The sequence below is a fragment of the Eubalaena glacialis genome, chromosome 2 (genome assembly GCF_028564815.1).
Source record: "Eubalaena glacialis isolate mEubGla1 chromosome 2, mEubGla1.1.hap2.+ XY, whole genome shotgun sequence".
NCBI lineage: Eukaryota > Metazoa > Chordata > Mammalia > Artiodactyla > Balaenidae > Eubalaena > Eubalaena glacialis.
Window position 1 is genome coordinate 7,662,727 of NC_083717.1, and position 15,292 is coordinate 7,678,018.

At 40.8% G+C, this 15,292-nt stretch overlaps 1 protein-coding gene across 1 annotated transcript in view; it reads left to right on the forward strand.

Moving 5' to 3' along the window:
* Positions 1–553: 553 nt before the first annotated feature.
* FAM107B (family with sequence similarity 107 member B) overlaps positions 554–15,292 on the forward strand; it is a 221,314-nt gene continuing 206,575 nt past the window's right edge. Inside the window, exon 1 of the mRNA XM_061178237.1 lies at positions 554–964. Within this exon, the coding sequence (XP_061034220.1) occupies positions 554–964 (411 nt within the window). The remainder of the gene's footprint in view (positions 965–15,292) is intronic.

Here is a 15,292-nt window from a genome sequence, read left to right on the forward strand (position 1 = left end):
AACAGCTTCCAGGGTCGAGGACCCTCTTGGGGGTCTTCATTTGTGACGCATAACTGGGTGGTGTTTGTTTTGTTGGGGGGAATAAATATTTGAAGGTGGTAACCGAAGAAGGTTATGCGGCTGTTGTGATGTTATTGATACACGGGCTGACGCTATTATGGTGGATGCTATCAGCTACATTATCTTTATGCCTCCAAGGTAATCTGAAGCAGCTGTCCATTGACTTGGCACTACCTTACACTGAAGTGTCTGCCCCGCCTGGGTACTGTAACCCAAGTCAACCACATGCCTCACAGACAGCTTTCTTTAGCCACTGACAGCATCAAGGAAGGAAGAGCGTGAAATCGCAGGGGATGGATGCTTCCGAAGGGGAGTTGGCTGCCGAGTGACTCTCAGGGAGGGTGGCCTGGCCATCTCCTGATCTTCTATTTGGGGACAGCCACTAAAAGTCCTTCTCTTCAGGCAAGGAAACAGTCACCTACTATGGAGGTGATCAGAATCCCTGGAAAATTTTCTTTCCCCCTTTGAACTTTGGAATGTTTCACTGCAGGTCATGTCCAGGTGGAAGGCAAGGCTGGCTGAAAGACTGAAATCTCCATCTAGAAGGATGCATCCATTCCCGTGCTCAGCTCTGCTTGCTTGTTTTGGGAACGCAAGGGAGACTGCTCCCTTCGATCAGCCCAGCGCAGCCGATACCCCTTCCACCGTCTTTGTTCAGCCCAAGGCCAAAGCGGGCCGACACCCAAGTCACCCACGAAGGGAAGAAGGAACTCCAGAGAAAAGGCGAGATTCCGGCACCCATTCAGAGAGAAATGGCAGTGCGAACCGGAATTCAAGTAACCACAGTGCTGTCCAGCCCGCGGAGGCCCCTGAGGATCTGCCCAGGTCTCTACATGGGGCATCGGACTGTGAAGCAGTTACTTTTCAGACTTCTATTCCCAGACCATCAATTATTGAAACGCCAGCGGTGAGTGTTCCCAGTGTTACTGTAGAAGGAGTGGTGTTGGGGGAGAGTCCTGTGTTTGGTGAATGCCTTCAGGAAACAAGCTTGTTTAGCATTATGAGTGAGTGAGACATCGGGGGAGCTCTTACTAGTGAGAGGAAGTGTGTAAAGCCTTTTAAATTCTCATAAGGTTCTCAAAGGATGCAGAGGGAGGCCATGACAATAAGCACCAGGGCCTTGGCAATGGCCAACATTGACCTTTACCTGCCCATGGTGCTCCAGAGCCAGCAGTGTCTCAACACAAGATGAGGAGAAATAGAGACTGGAAAAGCATTTAAAATTTTTTACTGGTTTGTGAATTTATCTATATGAAGATCCACAATACGAAAGGTTTGATTATAGAATTGAAAAAGTTGCCTCTACTTAAAATGAATCACATGATATTTGGGAAAATTTGGAAAGGACGATCACTGTACGCATAGCAGTTAAGAAAGGAACTGGCCTATAAACCTATGCATAATGGGGATGCTTCTGTGATCGTTTTCTGAGACTCAAAGGCAGGAGAGGGAGTTATTTATATAACTACTTTCCTGTTTCTGGAATTACTGAATTTTAACTGTTTTTTTTTGGTTTGTTTGTTTGTTTTAACATCTTTATTGGAGTATAATTGCTTTACAATGGTGTGTTAGTTTCTGCTTTATAACAAAGTGAATCAGTTGTACATATACATATGTCCCCATATCTCTTCCCTCTTGCGTCTCCCTCCCTCCCACCCTCCCTATCCCACCCCTCTAGGTGGTCACAAAGCACCGAGCTGATCTCCCTGTGCTATGCGGCTGCTTCCCACTAGCTATCTATTTTACGTTTGGTAGTGTATATATGTCCATGCCACTCTCTCACTTTGTCCCAGCTTACCCTTCCCCCTCCCCGTATCCTCAAGTCGAATATTCTGATTGGATTGAGCTACAAAATCATTTCAAAGTTCCTGGTAATCTCAATTTGGGAGGCAGTGTAGAGGCGGGGTTTCTTGAATGATGTTTTCCAAAGATACCCCTTGAGCATTCTGGGGTTGTATTCCTGGCCATGTAGCTTAGGACCAGATTGAAGAAACCGAGAAGCCTTTGGGGATCCATTACTAAGATATTCTGATTTTTTAAGATTATTTTTTCTATCTAGTTTAACAAATCGCTTTTCGTCTGACTTGCTGATTTGAACGCAAGAAGTCTCATTAAGCAATGAAAACTGCCAAACAGTGAAGATAGGATTAAAACAGGATTTTTAAAATAGTTTCACTTGACATTCTACAGGCTTATATTAAATGATTGAAGCTCAGCCCTACTGTCTACATCCTTCTATTCTGAGGCTGGACCGAGGATTTCACCAAGCCCTCTGTTATAGCAAGAACTGTAATTTTTTTTCTAAATCAAAATCCAAAACAAACAGAACCCCAAATATTTCTTGTTCAATTTTCAGTTTATACCCACATCCAGAATAAGACAGTTTTAGTAGTACCGTAGTTAGCTTAGTGGATGGCATGGCTAAGATTATATCTGCTGCATTAGTTAAAGGAACAAATGATGCACTATTTTAATGGGCTGGAAGAGTTTCTTTTGGGTAGAGATTCCAGCAACCCAGGACCCACCCTATGTTGCTAAACATAGCAGCAAGTACAAGGGTTGATTTGATTTTATCCTTCTGTGTTAGTGGCATATGTGACACAGGGGTTCAAGGTAAATAAGTGCATTCAAATATAACCAATTAAACGCAGCAGGGTAACATCCATATCTGTTGTCCACTTGGTATGAACAAAGCCAAGGATAGACCACAGAGGTGAGGCAGGCCTTACGATGGAACCAGTCCCAATGCAAATCTGAATATAAGTGTCTCAAAGAGAAATACACATAAGACGTTTCAAAGGAGGTTGGAAGGTCTAGAAAGGAACATTGCAGGGGAGGTGGAATTTGAGGTTGGTCTAGAAGGAGGGTTAGGATTTTTAAAGGCAGAGATGAAGGGGAGGACCTTGCAATAAAAGGAAACTGTATGAACAAAAGCTTGAATGTAGGGGAATGCAGCATAGGGATAGGCAGGTACATCTGATTGGCTAAGTTGGAGCGACATCTGGAAAGGTAAATTGAGGCCAAAAGTGGTTTGAAAGCTGTGGTGAGAAGGCAGTGGGGAAGCTTTGAGAATTCTGAGCAGAGGAATGTCACGCTTGGGATTTCATTGTGGGAAGATAAATAGGTGGGGCCACGTAGGATGGATTTGATTTGGGAAGACTGGAGCTGAGAGGCCATTGTAATCATCCCAGCCTGAGGATGGTCACAGAAGGAACAGCAGGAAGGTGGGGTGGGGGGAGGCAAAGAAGAGAGGACCCCACGGGGTAGCAAACGCAGCAGTGGACTCTGGGTTCCAAACTGAGCAGGAAGGAGAACAAGACCAAACTGGGAGTGATGAAATGGAAACAGTGCAAAATTAAGTGCCAGGGTGTGCAGTCCTGTGGGCGTAGTAAATGGGCATCTGTTTTGGTTCAGATTTGAGGAGCTGATATTCACAGAGCACTTGCTGTACGCCAGCCATTCTCCTGAGCGCTTTACATAGAGTATCCTATCGTTACACGGTTACAGTGAGGTGCCTATTCTTACAAGTCCCATTGTACAGATGAGGACACTGACCCTCAGAGAGGGTGAGACACTTGCCCAAGGTCACAGAGGGAGGAAGTAGTAGACCCAGGATTGGAGCCCAGTTCTGTTTGATGCCAAAGTCTATCCTCTGAAGTATAACATGCTTCTACTGCTTATTATTATTATTTGTATGATGTTTGAGGATTTACAGTCAAGTATTCATACCTGAATTCATACCTTTTATTTTTATTAATTTGCTTAACATTGTTTTATCTTAGTTTCATGGTGTATAACACTACGGAAAGAGACGCTTTCTACTTTGCCTCCTGCTGATGACAAGGCTTTGTGAATGACAGTGTGGGACTGCTGTGAGATCTTCCCATTAAGAGTGCCATAGGACTGCCCAGATTTTTCATTACCTGGTAATTTTGTCGTGACATGTTTCCTCTCAGAAGGTGATGAATGAGCTTCTTTATTACAATCTTGCCTGGAGGCAAAATATTTCTCTTTTGGATGCACTGATCCTCATGGTTTAAGCTGTCTTAGAAGAGGCAACAAATAATACTTTTTTTTTTAAGAGCTCAGCCTCGGCACATAATCATAGCTGAGAAATGAGTCCCTCTATCTGTCTTTAGTTTCCTGGGGTTCAGACAGGAGGGTGAGTCATTTAAATGTGAAACAACATCTGGTCTGAGCAGGAAAGCCCAAGATAGGGAGGCCAAGTGAACTAATTAAAGAGGAAACGTTTTCGTTTGTGTAAATAGACGTGCGCACATCTGTATTTCTGAAGTGATGCCAATTAGTCTTCAACCTTGTTGTGGTTGTCTCTTCCCTGATCCAGGACTAAAATCAAAGTGATAACAACCTTAAAAGTGGAATGTGTCTTATAATTGCTGCTATCTTCTGATTATAATTATTTTCTTTCTTAGTGGTCTTACAATGGAAAAGTCTTATAATGGGTGGGATCGTGGAGTCAATGAAATACAGCAGTAGGCTGTTTACTCTTTTTTTTTCAGCCAAGAAGTACTGTGTTCTTAATCTGTTCCAGGACCGCACTAGTGCTGGAGAAACAAAGATAGTTTAAGACACAGTCCGTGAAGCTGCTTACATTCTGGTAGGAGATACGGTTGGGTAACTGGGCAGTGTCAGTGCAGTACGAGAAGGCTTACGGGTCAGCACTGGACACCATAGGAGCACTTGGAAGAGACTCCCATCTTAGCCTTGGGAAGACAAGGGGGGCTGAATATATGGAGAAGGATTTCTACTTTATTCTTTTATCATTGCACATCAGACCCAACACTGCCTTCTTCTTAGCTGAATGGTGCTATTTTTCTCCTCTCTCCCTCTCCCTTGACAAATCTGGCAGTGTAAGAAAGGCACAGCTCCCACAAGAAGCAACTAAGGGCTTCAGAGTCAGTTTGGAAGTTTCAGAAAGTCTTTCTATAGCAGTGGTAAGTTTTCATCTAATTCTTTTTTTTTTTTTTAATATTTATTTATTTATTTATTTATTTTATTTATTTTTGGCTGTGCCGGGTCTTAGCTGCGGCAGGCGGGATCTTCACTGCAGCGTGAGGGCTTCTCTCTCTCTTGTTGAGGCGCGCGGGCTTAGCTGCGCCGCGGCATGTGGGATCTTCAGGGACAGAACCCGCGTCCCCGGCGTTGGCAGGCGATGCTTTGCCACTGGACCACCGGGCCAGTCCCTTCATCTAGTTCTTACGCCAAGAAAGTAGCCAGCCTAACACAGGAAGAGAAAGTAACTGTGGTTCGGGAAATCATTCCTGGGTATTTTAACTAAAAGTCTACTTTACAAATAGGAAGGGAAACAGAGCCTGTAATGCAGTTGCTAACTGCACTGCTTTTTGTAACAGGCTGGCTTTGCTACTAGACAGAGAAGTGGTAACCAAGACATCCCCAGAACGCAAATCGTGGTCTGGACCCAGCATCACAGGCTCAGGTGGTCACTCCTTTCACACTGTTGTGCAATCATCATTACCATCCATCTCCAGAACCTTTTTCACCTTTTCCAGCTCAAACTCTGTATCCATAAAACACTGACTCCCCATTGGCCTCTCTTCCCACTCCCTGGCAACTACCATTCTACCTCCTGTCCCTATGAATTTAACTACTCTAAGTACCTCATGTAAGTGGAATCACACAGTATTGTCCTTTTGTGTCTAGCTTATTTCACTTAGCATAACGTCCTCAAGGTTCATCCATGTTGAAATGTGTCAGAATGTCCTTCCTTTTTAAGGCAGAATAATATTCCAGTGTATTTTTATACCACATTTTGTTTACATATTCATCCACCAATGAACACTTGGGTCATTTCCACCTTCTGGCAATTGAGGTTATTGCTTTTATGGACATGGGTATACAAGTAACTCTTCAAAACCTTGTCTTCAATTCTTTTGAGTATATACCCAGAAGGAGAATTGCTGAATCATATGGTAATTCTATCTTTGCTTTTTTGAGGAGCTGACATACTGTTTTCTACAGTGGTTGTACCACTTTATATTCCCACCAACAATGCACGAGTGTTCCAATTTCTCCACATCCATGCTGCCACTTGTAGCTTTTTGAAGTTTTGTTTGTTTTGATAATAGCCATTCTATTGGGTATGAAGTGGTGTCTCACTGTGGTTTTTATCTGCATTTCCCTAATGATTAGTGATATTGAGCATCTTTTCATGTGCATATTGGCCATTTGTTATATTCTTTGGAAAAATGTCTATTCAAGGCCTTTGCCCATTTTTAAATTGAGTTGTTTATTTTATGTTGTTGAATTATGGGAGTTCCTTATATATTCTGGTTATTAATCCCTTGTCAGATAAATGATTTGTAAATGTTTTCTCCCATTCTGTGGGTTGCCTTTTCATTCTGTTCATAGTGTCCTTTGATGTACAAAACTTTTAATTTTGATGAAGTCTAATTTATCTATTTATTCTTTTGTTGCCTGTGCTTTTTGTGTCATATTTAAGAAATCATTGCCAAATCTAATATCATGAAGTTTTCTCTATGTATTCTTCTTAGACTTTTATAGTCTTAGCTCTTACATTTAGGTCTTTTGAGTTAATTTTTATATCTGGTATAAGTTAAGGATCCAAATGCATTCTTTTGCACATGGATATCCAATTTTCCCAACACTGTATGTTGAAAAGACTATCCTTTCCCCATTGAATGCTCATGGCATCCCTGTGAAAAATCATTTGACCATGTATATGAGGGTTTATTTCTGGGTCCTCTATTCTATTCCACTGGTCTATATGTCTGTCTTTATGCTAGTACCACACTGTTTTGATTACTGTAGTTTGTAGTAAGTTTTGAAATCAGGACATGTGAGACCTCCAACTTTGTTCTTTTTCAAGACTGTTTTGGCTATTTGGGGTCCCTTGAGATTCCATATGAATTTTAGGATGGATTTTTCTATTTCTTCAAAAAAGTTATTGGGATTTTGATAAGGATTGCATTGGATCTATAGATCGCTTGGATAGTATTGACATCTTAAAAACATTAGGTCTTCTAATCCGTGAATATAGTTTGCCTTTCCATTTATTTGTGCCTTTTAAAATTTCTTTCAGCAATGTTTTGTAGTTTTCAGTATACAAGTCTTTTGCCTCCTAGGTTATGTTTATCCCTGGGTATTTTATTCTTTTTGATGCTATTGAAAATGAAATTGTTTTCTTAATTTCCTTTTCTGATCCTTCATTGTTGGTGTGTAGAAATGCAATTGGTTTTTTTGTACATAGGTTTTTCATCCTGTGATTTTGCAGAATACATTTATTAGTTTGAATAGTTGTGTGTATATGTGTGGAATTTTTATATTTTATATATATGAGATCATTATAATCTGTAAACAGAGATAATTTTACTTCTTCCTTTCCAATTTGGATGCCTTTTATTTCTTTTTCTTGTCTAAATGATCTGACTGGAACTTTCAATACTATTCAGCAATATTGTGTTCAATAGAAGTGGCAAAAGCGAACATCCTTGTCTTGTTCCTGATCTTAGAGGATAAGCTTTCAGTCTTTCACCATTTAGTATGATCCTACCATTGAGTACAATGTGGGTTTTTCATATATGTCCTTTATTATATGAAGTAATTTCCTTCTATTCCTAGTTTGTTGAGTATTTTTATCATGAAAGGGAATTAAATTTTCTCAATGCTTTTTCTGCATCAATTGATATGATCATATTTTCCCCCTTCATACTGTTAATATGTTGTTGTATTGATTGATTTTTTTTGTATGTTGAACCATCTTTGTATTCCAGGATTAAATGGTATAATCCCACTTGGTCATGGTATAATCCTTTTAATATGTTATGGAATTATGTTTGCTAGTATTTTGTTGAGGATTGTTGCATCAATAGTTATCAGGGATATTGATCTCTAGTTTTCTTTTCTTGTAGTGTCTTTGTCTGACTTGGACATCAGGGTAATGCGTGCCTCATAGAATGAGTTAGGAAGTGTTCCGTTCTCTTCAATTTTTTGGAAGCTTTTGAGAAGGGTTGGTGTTAATTCTTTTTGTTTTTTTGGTGTTAATTCTTTACATGTTTGGTAAAATTCACCAGTGAATCTGGCCCAAGGCTTTTCTTTGTTAGGAGGTTTTTGGTTTCTGATTCAATCTCCTTACTAGTAATAGGTCTGTTCAGATTTTCTATTTCTTCATGATTCAGTCTTGGTGAAGAGGAGCCACTTTGATAGCACCACTTAAGTATGTTAATCACAATCCTGATTACCACTTGTTGAGCACTATTAATAGTTTAGGGTGGTGCTAAATGCTTTACATGGATTAACTCATTTGATCCTTCTAATCCTTCTACAATGTTAGCTCCTGATAATCCCAATCAATTCTCAGCTCAAAACCCTCCAACGGCTCTCTCATTCACTCAGAATAAAAATCAAGTCTTCACAGTAGCCCATAGGTTCTTTACAAAGTATGTCCCATTACCTCTCTGAACTCACCTCCTACTGATGGGGAAATTAAGACTCAGTGGAGTTAGGCATCTGATCCATTTCCACTCTAAGGGTAACCTTTGCAGCAGGCTGGGAAGCTCAATTCAACCAGTCAAAGCATGACTTTCTTGGGCTGTACAGAACTCATGCTGCCAATAACTGAATAGCTGTTAATTCTGTTCTCCTTGTCTAGGCTCCACGCCCATCCTTACTCTTCTCTTGGCACAGTCTCTGTTAAGACCTAGGATAGTTAATTAAGTGGGTTTCAGCTTCCTTGGTTAGAATCAGATTCCAGCTATGCTCTCTTGGCCATGTTAATTGGAATTTGGTCTTGGAGAGGCTCCTGGATACATATTAACAGAAAAACTCTTGGAGATATTCACCTCCATAGGCAACTGATCTCATTCAACAAATTAATTTTATTTTCAATGTCTTAAAGTTGCCTTGAAGTCAAGCCTTGGGAATACCATCTGTAGAGGGCAGTGCTGCTTAGAAGCATATTGTAAACTTGTATGTAAACATCTATCACTCCCTCATCCCACCCTAACTCTGCATCCCCTTTATTTAAGCATCATTAGGGGCAACAGTGCTAGGCTGCATTTCTACTTTCTAGTACAAACTAGTGTTCCTGCATTTCTTTAGAATGAAATCTTCCCTTCTTTTTCCTATGGACCCTAATAGAAGAGCACAGAATTCTAGGCTACCTATTAAAAATAATACCCTATTAAGAAAGTTTTCTGCTAGACAGATGATTTGACATAAAAGCAATTCTAATAGAAAGCAACTTACAGACCTATGCAATCAAATGTTAGTTTTCTAATTCCTTTTCATACTCTTAGCAAAATCACAAACTGCCCCCCTCGACACACACACGCCAACACCAACAAGGAGGGTATCTTAACAAGCTGGTGGGAATACCATACCATTCATTTTAAGCCCTGATAATTTCTTACACTAGGTTTCTACTTTCAAAAGATGTTAAACATAGTGGCATGATAGTGCATGATATACCCAGTGTACTCAGACAGGAATTTTCCAATCCAGATATTCAGTTGCATCCCAACCGGAAAAGAGAGAGACAGCTTCTTGGATTCTCTTAGAATGAAATAAAATAAATAGTCCTCATAAAACCACGCAAATTTTACATCAAACCACTTTGACTATTGGAGACCATCCATAAAAGACGACATGATGGCAAAAATGCAAAATTTTCAGACAATTTAGAGCTGAGGGGCATATATGTTCCAAGCTAAGAAATAAAAGTTGAGTGCATAATTTTAGCAGATTTTAAAGCATTGTTCTCAAGTGAGGTTACTCCTGCATTCACAATTCAGATAAGAATTATATATATTTTCTAAGGTGGTGTTGATATGTTGGAGGGAGAGGTACAAAAGGAAGAGGTCAGCCCATTTCTGAGCCGCACCTATTTCTAGCTCATCAGAGAGAAACTGGCAATCTGCCCATGACCCAGTTGATCCTTTGCCCTCCTTTTCACCGGTGGTTAATAAAAGAGCAGGGTTTACTTTGTTCATGGGCAATGGCCTGGGAGTGTCTAACCAAAGAGTCACCAAGGAGATTCCAAGACCCATTTTCCCAAAATAACTGCTTCTGTAGAGTTGGGATTTCCATCCTCTTGATTATATAATATGTAGTTGTCCTTTAGTCAAAAAAATCTGCTATTTCACTCGCTGAGTATACTGGAAACTTTAAAATTTCATATGCTCCAGAAACCATAGAGACTAGTTGAATGAATGTGCTATATCAATCATGGGAAGTTAAAGGCTTTCTTCTAGCCAAGGACATGTGTTAACCTGATCTGAGCTGCCTTTAGTTTTGCACTCACAGTTCCTCCTTTCCAAAGAAAATAGATCTCATCACGTTAACACTTTTTCCAATATGAGGTTGACACACTCGCTTTTGTAATTCTGCACCAGGGGAGGTGAGAGTTTGGAAATTTGAGGCAATTAGAGGAAGAGGGAGTCTCCACAAAGGGCACAGGACCTGCTATGGGAAGTGTTTATGATTTTGTTGTGGGAAGCTGGTTTGTGGGTATCCCACATTCAGTTAAATGGAAAATGACAGCCCTGGCAACTGTTATATTTTTATATAAAACAACATAGTCTTATAAAAAGTTCAAATGTGATATATGTATACCTATAATTAGAGCCAATTTAAAGTTATCTCTTTTAAAAAAATCACTTATATATGGCCAAGTAATCTTCACCAAAGTCACCAAGGATACACAATGGGGAAAAGACAGTCTCTCCAATAAATGGTGCTGGGAAAACTGGATATCTACATGCAAAAGAATGAAATTGGACCCTTATCTTACACCAAACACAAAGATCAACCCCAAATGAATTAAAGACTTAAATGTAAGACCTGATACCTTAAATCTCCTAGAAGAAAACAGGGGAAAAAACATTTGACATGGGCCTTGGCAATGAGTTTTTGGATTTGACGTCAAAAGCACAGGCAACAAAAGCAAAAGTAAACAATTGGGGCTATATCAAACCAAAAGGCATATGCACAGCAAAGGAAACAATCAACAAAATTAAAAGGCAGCCTGCAGATTGGGAGAAAATATTTGTAAATCATATATATGATAAGGGGCTAATAAAATATATAAGAAACTCATACAATTCAATGGCAAAAAAACCCCAAATAACCCAATTAAAAGATGGATAAAGGCCCTGTATAGACACTTCAACAAAGAAGACACACAAATGTCCAATACATACATGAAAGGAGGTTTAATATCACTAATAATCAAGGAAATGCAAACCACAATGAGATATCACTTCATACCTGTTAGGATGGCTATTATCAAGAAGCCAAAAGATAAATATTGGCAAGGATGTGGAGAAAAGAGAACCCTTACGCACTGTTGATGGGAGTGTAAATTGGTAAGCCATTATGGAAAACAGTATGGTGGTTCCTCAAAAAATTAAAAATAGAACCACCATATGATTCAGCAATTCCACTTCTGGGTATATATCCAAAGGAAATAAAATCACTACCTTGAAGAGATATCTGCACCCCCATGATCACAGCGGGGTTATTCACAGTAGCCAAGACATGGAAACAACCCAAGTAACTGTCAATGAATGAATGGATAAAGATAATGTGATAAACACACACACACACACACACACACACACACACAGAGGAATATTATTCAGCCTTAAAAAAATGGAAACCCTGTCATCTGTGACAACATGGATAAACCTAAAGAACATTATGCTAAGTGAAATAAGCCAGACACAGAAAGACAAATACTGCATGATCTCACTTATGTGTGGAGTTCAACTAAAAAAGTTGAACTCATAGTAACAGAGTGATTGTTGCCAGGGGTTGTGGGTAGTGGGGGAAAGGGGAGATGTTGATCAAAGGTACAAACTTTCAGTTTTAAGATGAATAAGTTCTGGAGACCTAATGGACAGCATGGTGACCATAGTTAATAATAACATACTATATCCTTGGAATTCACTAGGAGAGTAGATCTCAAGTGTTCCTACCACACACACAAAAAGAGGTAACTATGTGAGATGATGCATATGTTAGCCAATTGTGGTAATCATTTCGCAGTGTATACAGATATCAACACATTACGTTGTATACCTGAAATATATACAATTTTTGTTTGTCAATCACTCTTCAGTAAAGCTGGAAAAAATCACTCTCCCTCATCTACTTTCTGATGTACTGACTCAAGGGGGAAGGAAGGAGGCACTAGAGCTGGGGAGTTGCTGGCCATCAGGAAGTGCTGGCCACCCCCTGCTTGTGAAAGATGGTTGTGAGAAAAATCATGTATGTAGAGGCCGAACAAATGGTGAGATCTTGGGACTTCCCTGGTGGTGCAGTGGTTAAGAATCCACCTGCCAACACAGGGGACACGGGTTCAATCCCTGGTCCAGGAAGATCCCACGTGCTGCGGAGCAACTAAGCCCGTGCACCACAACTACTGAGCCTGAGCTCTAGAGCCCATGAGCCACAACTACTGAAGCCGGCACGCCTGGAGCCTGTGTTCTGCAAAAAGAGAAGCGACCGCAATGAGAAGCCCGCACACGGCAACGAAGAGAAGCCCGCACTCGCCGCAACTAGAGAAAGCCCGCGCGCAGCAACGAAGACCCAACGCAGCCAAAAATAAATAAATTAAATATAAATAAATTTTTTTTAAAAAGGGTGAGATCTTGTGTAAGGAAGCTCTTGAACAGGAACATCAATGCACATGCCCTTAACCAGTAATATCTGCTTTCTTATCCTCTTTGACCGAGCTGGATGTTTTAGGAGACACACACACAGGAAGCAGGAAGGAAGGAAGAAGAGCAACTGAATAGACTTTGCTACATAGTCAGGTGATGGCTCTCCTAGCTGGCTCTCCATCCCAGGGCTTTTCCTAGGATTCCAGGAAGCCTGTCTCTGGACTGAGTCTCTGCCAGGACCCACCTAACCTGGATGTATAATACTTGAGTCTCTGTAGGGAGAGGTATCTTGGTGTAGTGGTGTTGCAAGTTGACCTGAGTTAGTTTGACCATTCAGAATTGTCCAGTAAACAGTGGTAGCCTCCAACAAGTAGAGGCGCCTGGGGGCTCCATGTCTACCCACCCACAACTTGCTCCCCAGTGATGTGCTTCACTAAAGAAAGCCTCACATGAATCCTGCCACGGGTACAAACATCTGTTGGCGAGAGGGCACAAAAAGAAGCATCTTCCCTGACCCTGAATGCTGGAAGAAGTTCCCTAGCTCTTGTCCTTTTACGTAGTAGCCCTTGGCATGAATAGAATGATACATAGGAAGGTGACAGTATTCTAAAGGCAAAACCAGCAAGCCACGCGAGTCAAATGGGGTGAAGAGCCCTCTGTTGGATGTGCGTCCAGGACCAACTGGAGTTTAAGATCCAGGATGCGATAAAGGAGTTGGACTTCTGAACTGGCCACCTTCTCATACTTCATTTTACAAAGGCAAAAACTCTGGTCAGTCAAGGACCTTGAATACCATTCATTTCACAAGGGGAAAATAATTTCCAAAATCTCTTAGGCTAATAACAAATCCTCTAGTTGAGATTTAGCTAGCCTCATGTGGAACATTTGCTGTGGTCATCTCTGGATGTAGATACCTGAATAGGGTGCTTCAAATACTAACTAAGCACCTCTGAGTGTAGCCTCCAAAACTTTCTTTGCTCTCAAGAAGGAACACAAGGAAAAATGTTCTGGACTTCGGCCTTTGGACATTGTTGGGTGAGGATGGGACGCTTGGCGCTGCTGTAGCCATCCTGTAAGTGGGAGAGGACACACTTGTAGATAAAACCAAATAACCTTGAGATGGTGGAGTAGGAAGAAAGAACCTGGGTTCCCGAAGATGCCATGGAAGCACTTCAAGTGCAACTCACTGCCCAGGGGATACAGATACTCAAAAGTGTTTACGCCGAAGTATTAAAAAATAATTACAGATGTTTTAACAAGGGTGATCCAGACTGACTCACCTATCCCCGGGAATTTCCAGGTGGTCTCACAGTCATCTCGAATTCAATGTGTGCAGAAATGAACTACCCTTCCCCCTAAACCTCCTCTTCCATGTATCACTTAGGATGCTTTTAGCTGTAAGAAACAGAAAAACTTAAATTTAGACACTATGTAAATGTATTATGTCGCTTAAAAACAAGCCCCAAGGGCGGGTGGCTTTGGAATGGGTTGATTCAGCAGTTCAGTGAAGCCATGGAGCATCTAGCGTCTTCCATCTTTCTGCTTAGCCGTCCATGGCCTTGGCTTCACCAACGTGTGTTTCCCTTGGTGGTGATGAAATGGCTCCCAGTAGCAGCTGGGTCACGTGACTTCTCCCTCCCCCTCTAACCTCCCACACACTTTGGACAATGCCTCCTCATAATGTTATTATTCTGTCCCCTTCTCTGTCACCATCCCCAATACCTAGTTCCAGGTTGGTGTCTTCTCCTGGGCTGGCCTAGTACTTGGTGTTTACCTCAATTAAAGCACTTATTAACCTGCACCATATTTGTTCATATGTCTGGCTGTCCCACTACACTAGGCTGTGAGGAGCTTGAGGGCAGGGGCTGTATCTTTTTTCCTTTTTACCTATGATGGGCAGTGCCTAGAACAATGCCGGACATGTAGAAGATACTTAACAAATATTTATTGAATAGATTAAAGGATGAATCAGCAAAATCAAAATCAGGGGAGAGGTTTATTGTACATGAGCCTTCACAGAGCCTTATCATTTCACCTTTGTTTAGTGTTGCCGATATCTTTGTGATCCATTCCTTGTTTTAGAAATGGATGGAAATAATTTAAGACCACACCAGAGAGTAGGGGCCAAGATATTTTCCCTTTGAAGGATGAACTGTTTATTACTCAGGTTTAAGACAAATGAGCCAGAAAAACTTATTTTGAAGTGAACTCAGCTAGAGGAAGCAGTTTTCTTTCAACTGTCCTTCTAGACTATTTTCTGGAGCCCTCAGTGAATTTCCCACATGGCAAAGAACTAACCTCTTTATGCTTCTGTTTACCTATTTGCAAAATGAGGATAATGAGAGTTTTTATTATTCTAGTGCCATATTGGAAAGAATGACTATTTATACAGAAATTTAAGAAATACAGGAGAAAATAGAGAATATTAATAAGACAAATGATGACACCATTAAAACGGGAGCTGAAGAAAACAGAGATGCATTCACCTCATTACTCTCTGTGACTTTAATAGCATGTGGAAAAGTGTATAGATAATCTTGTTCACATTATTAAGACCCTGAGCTGTATTA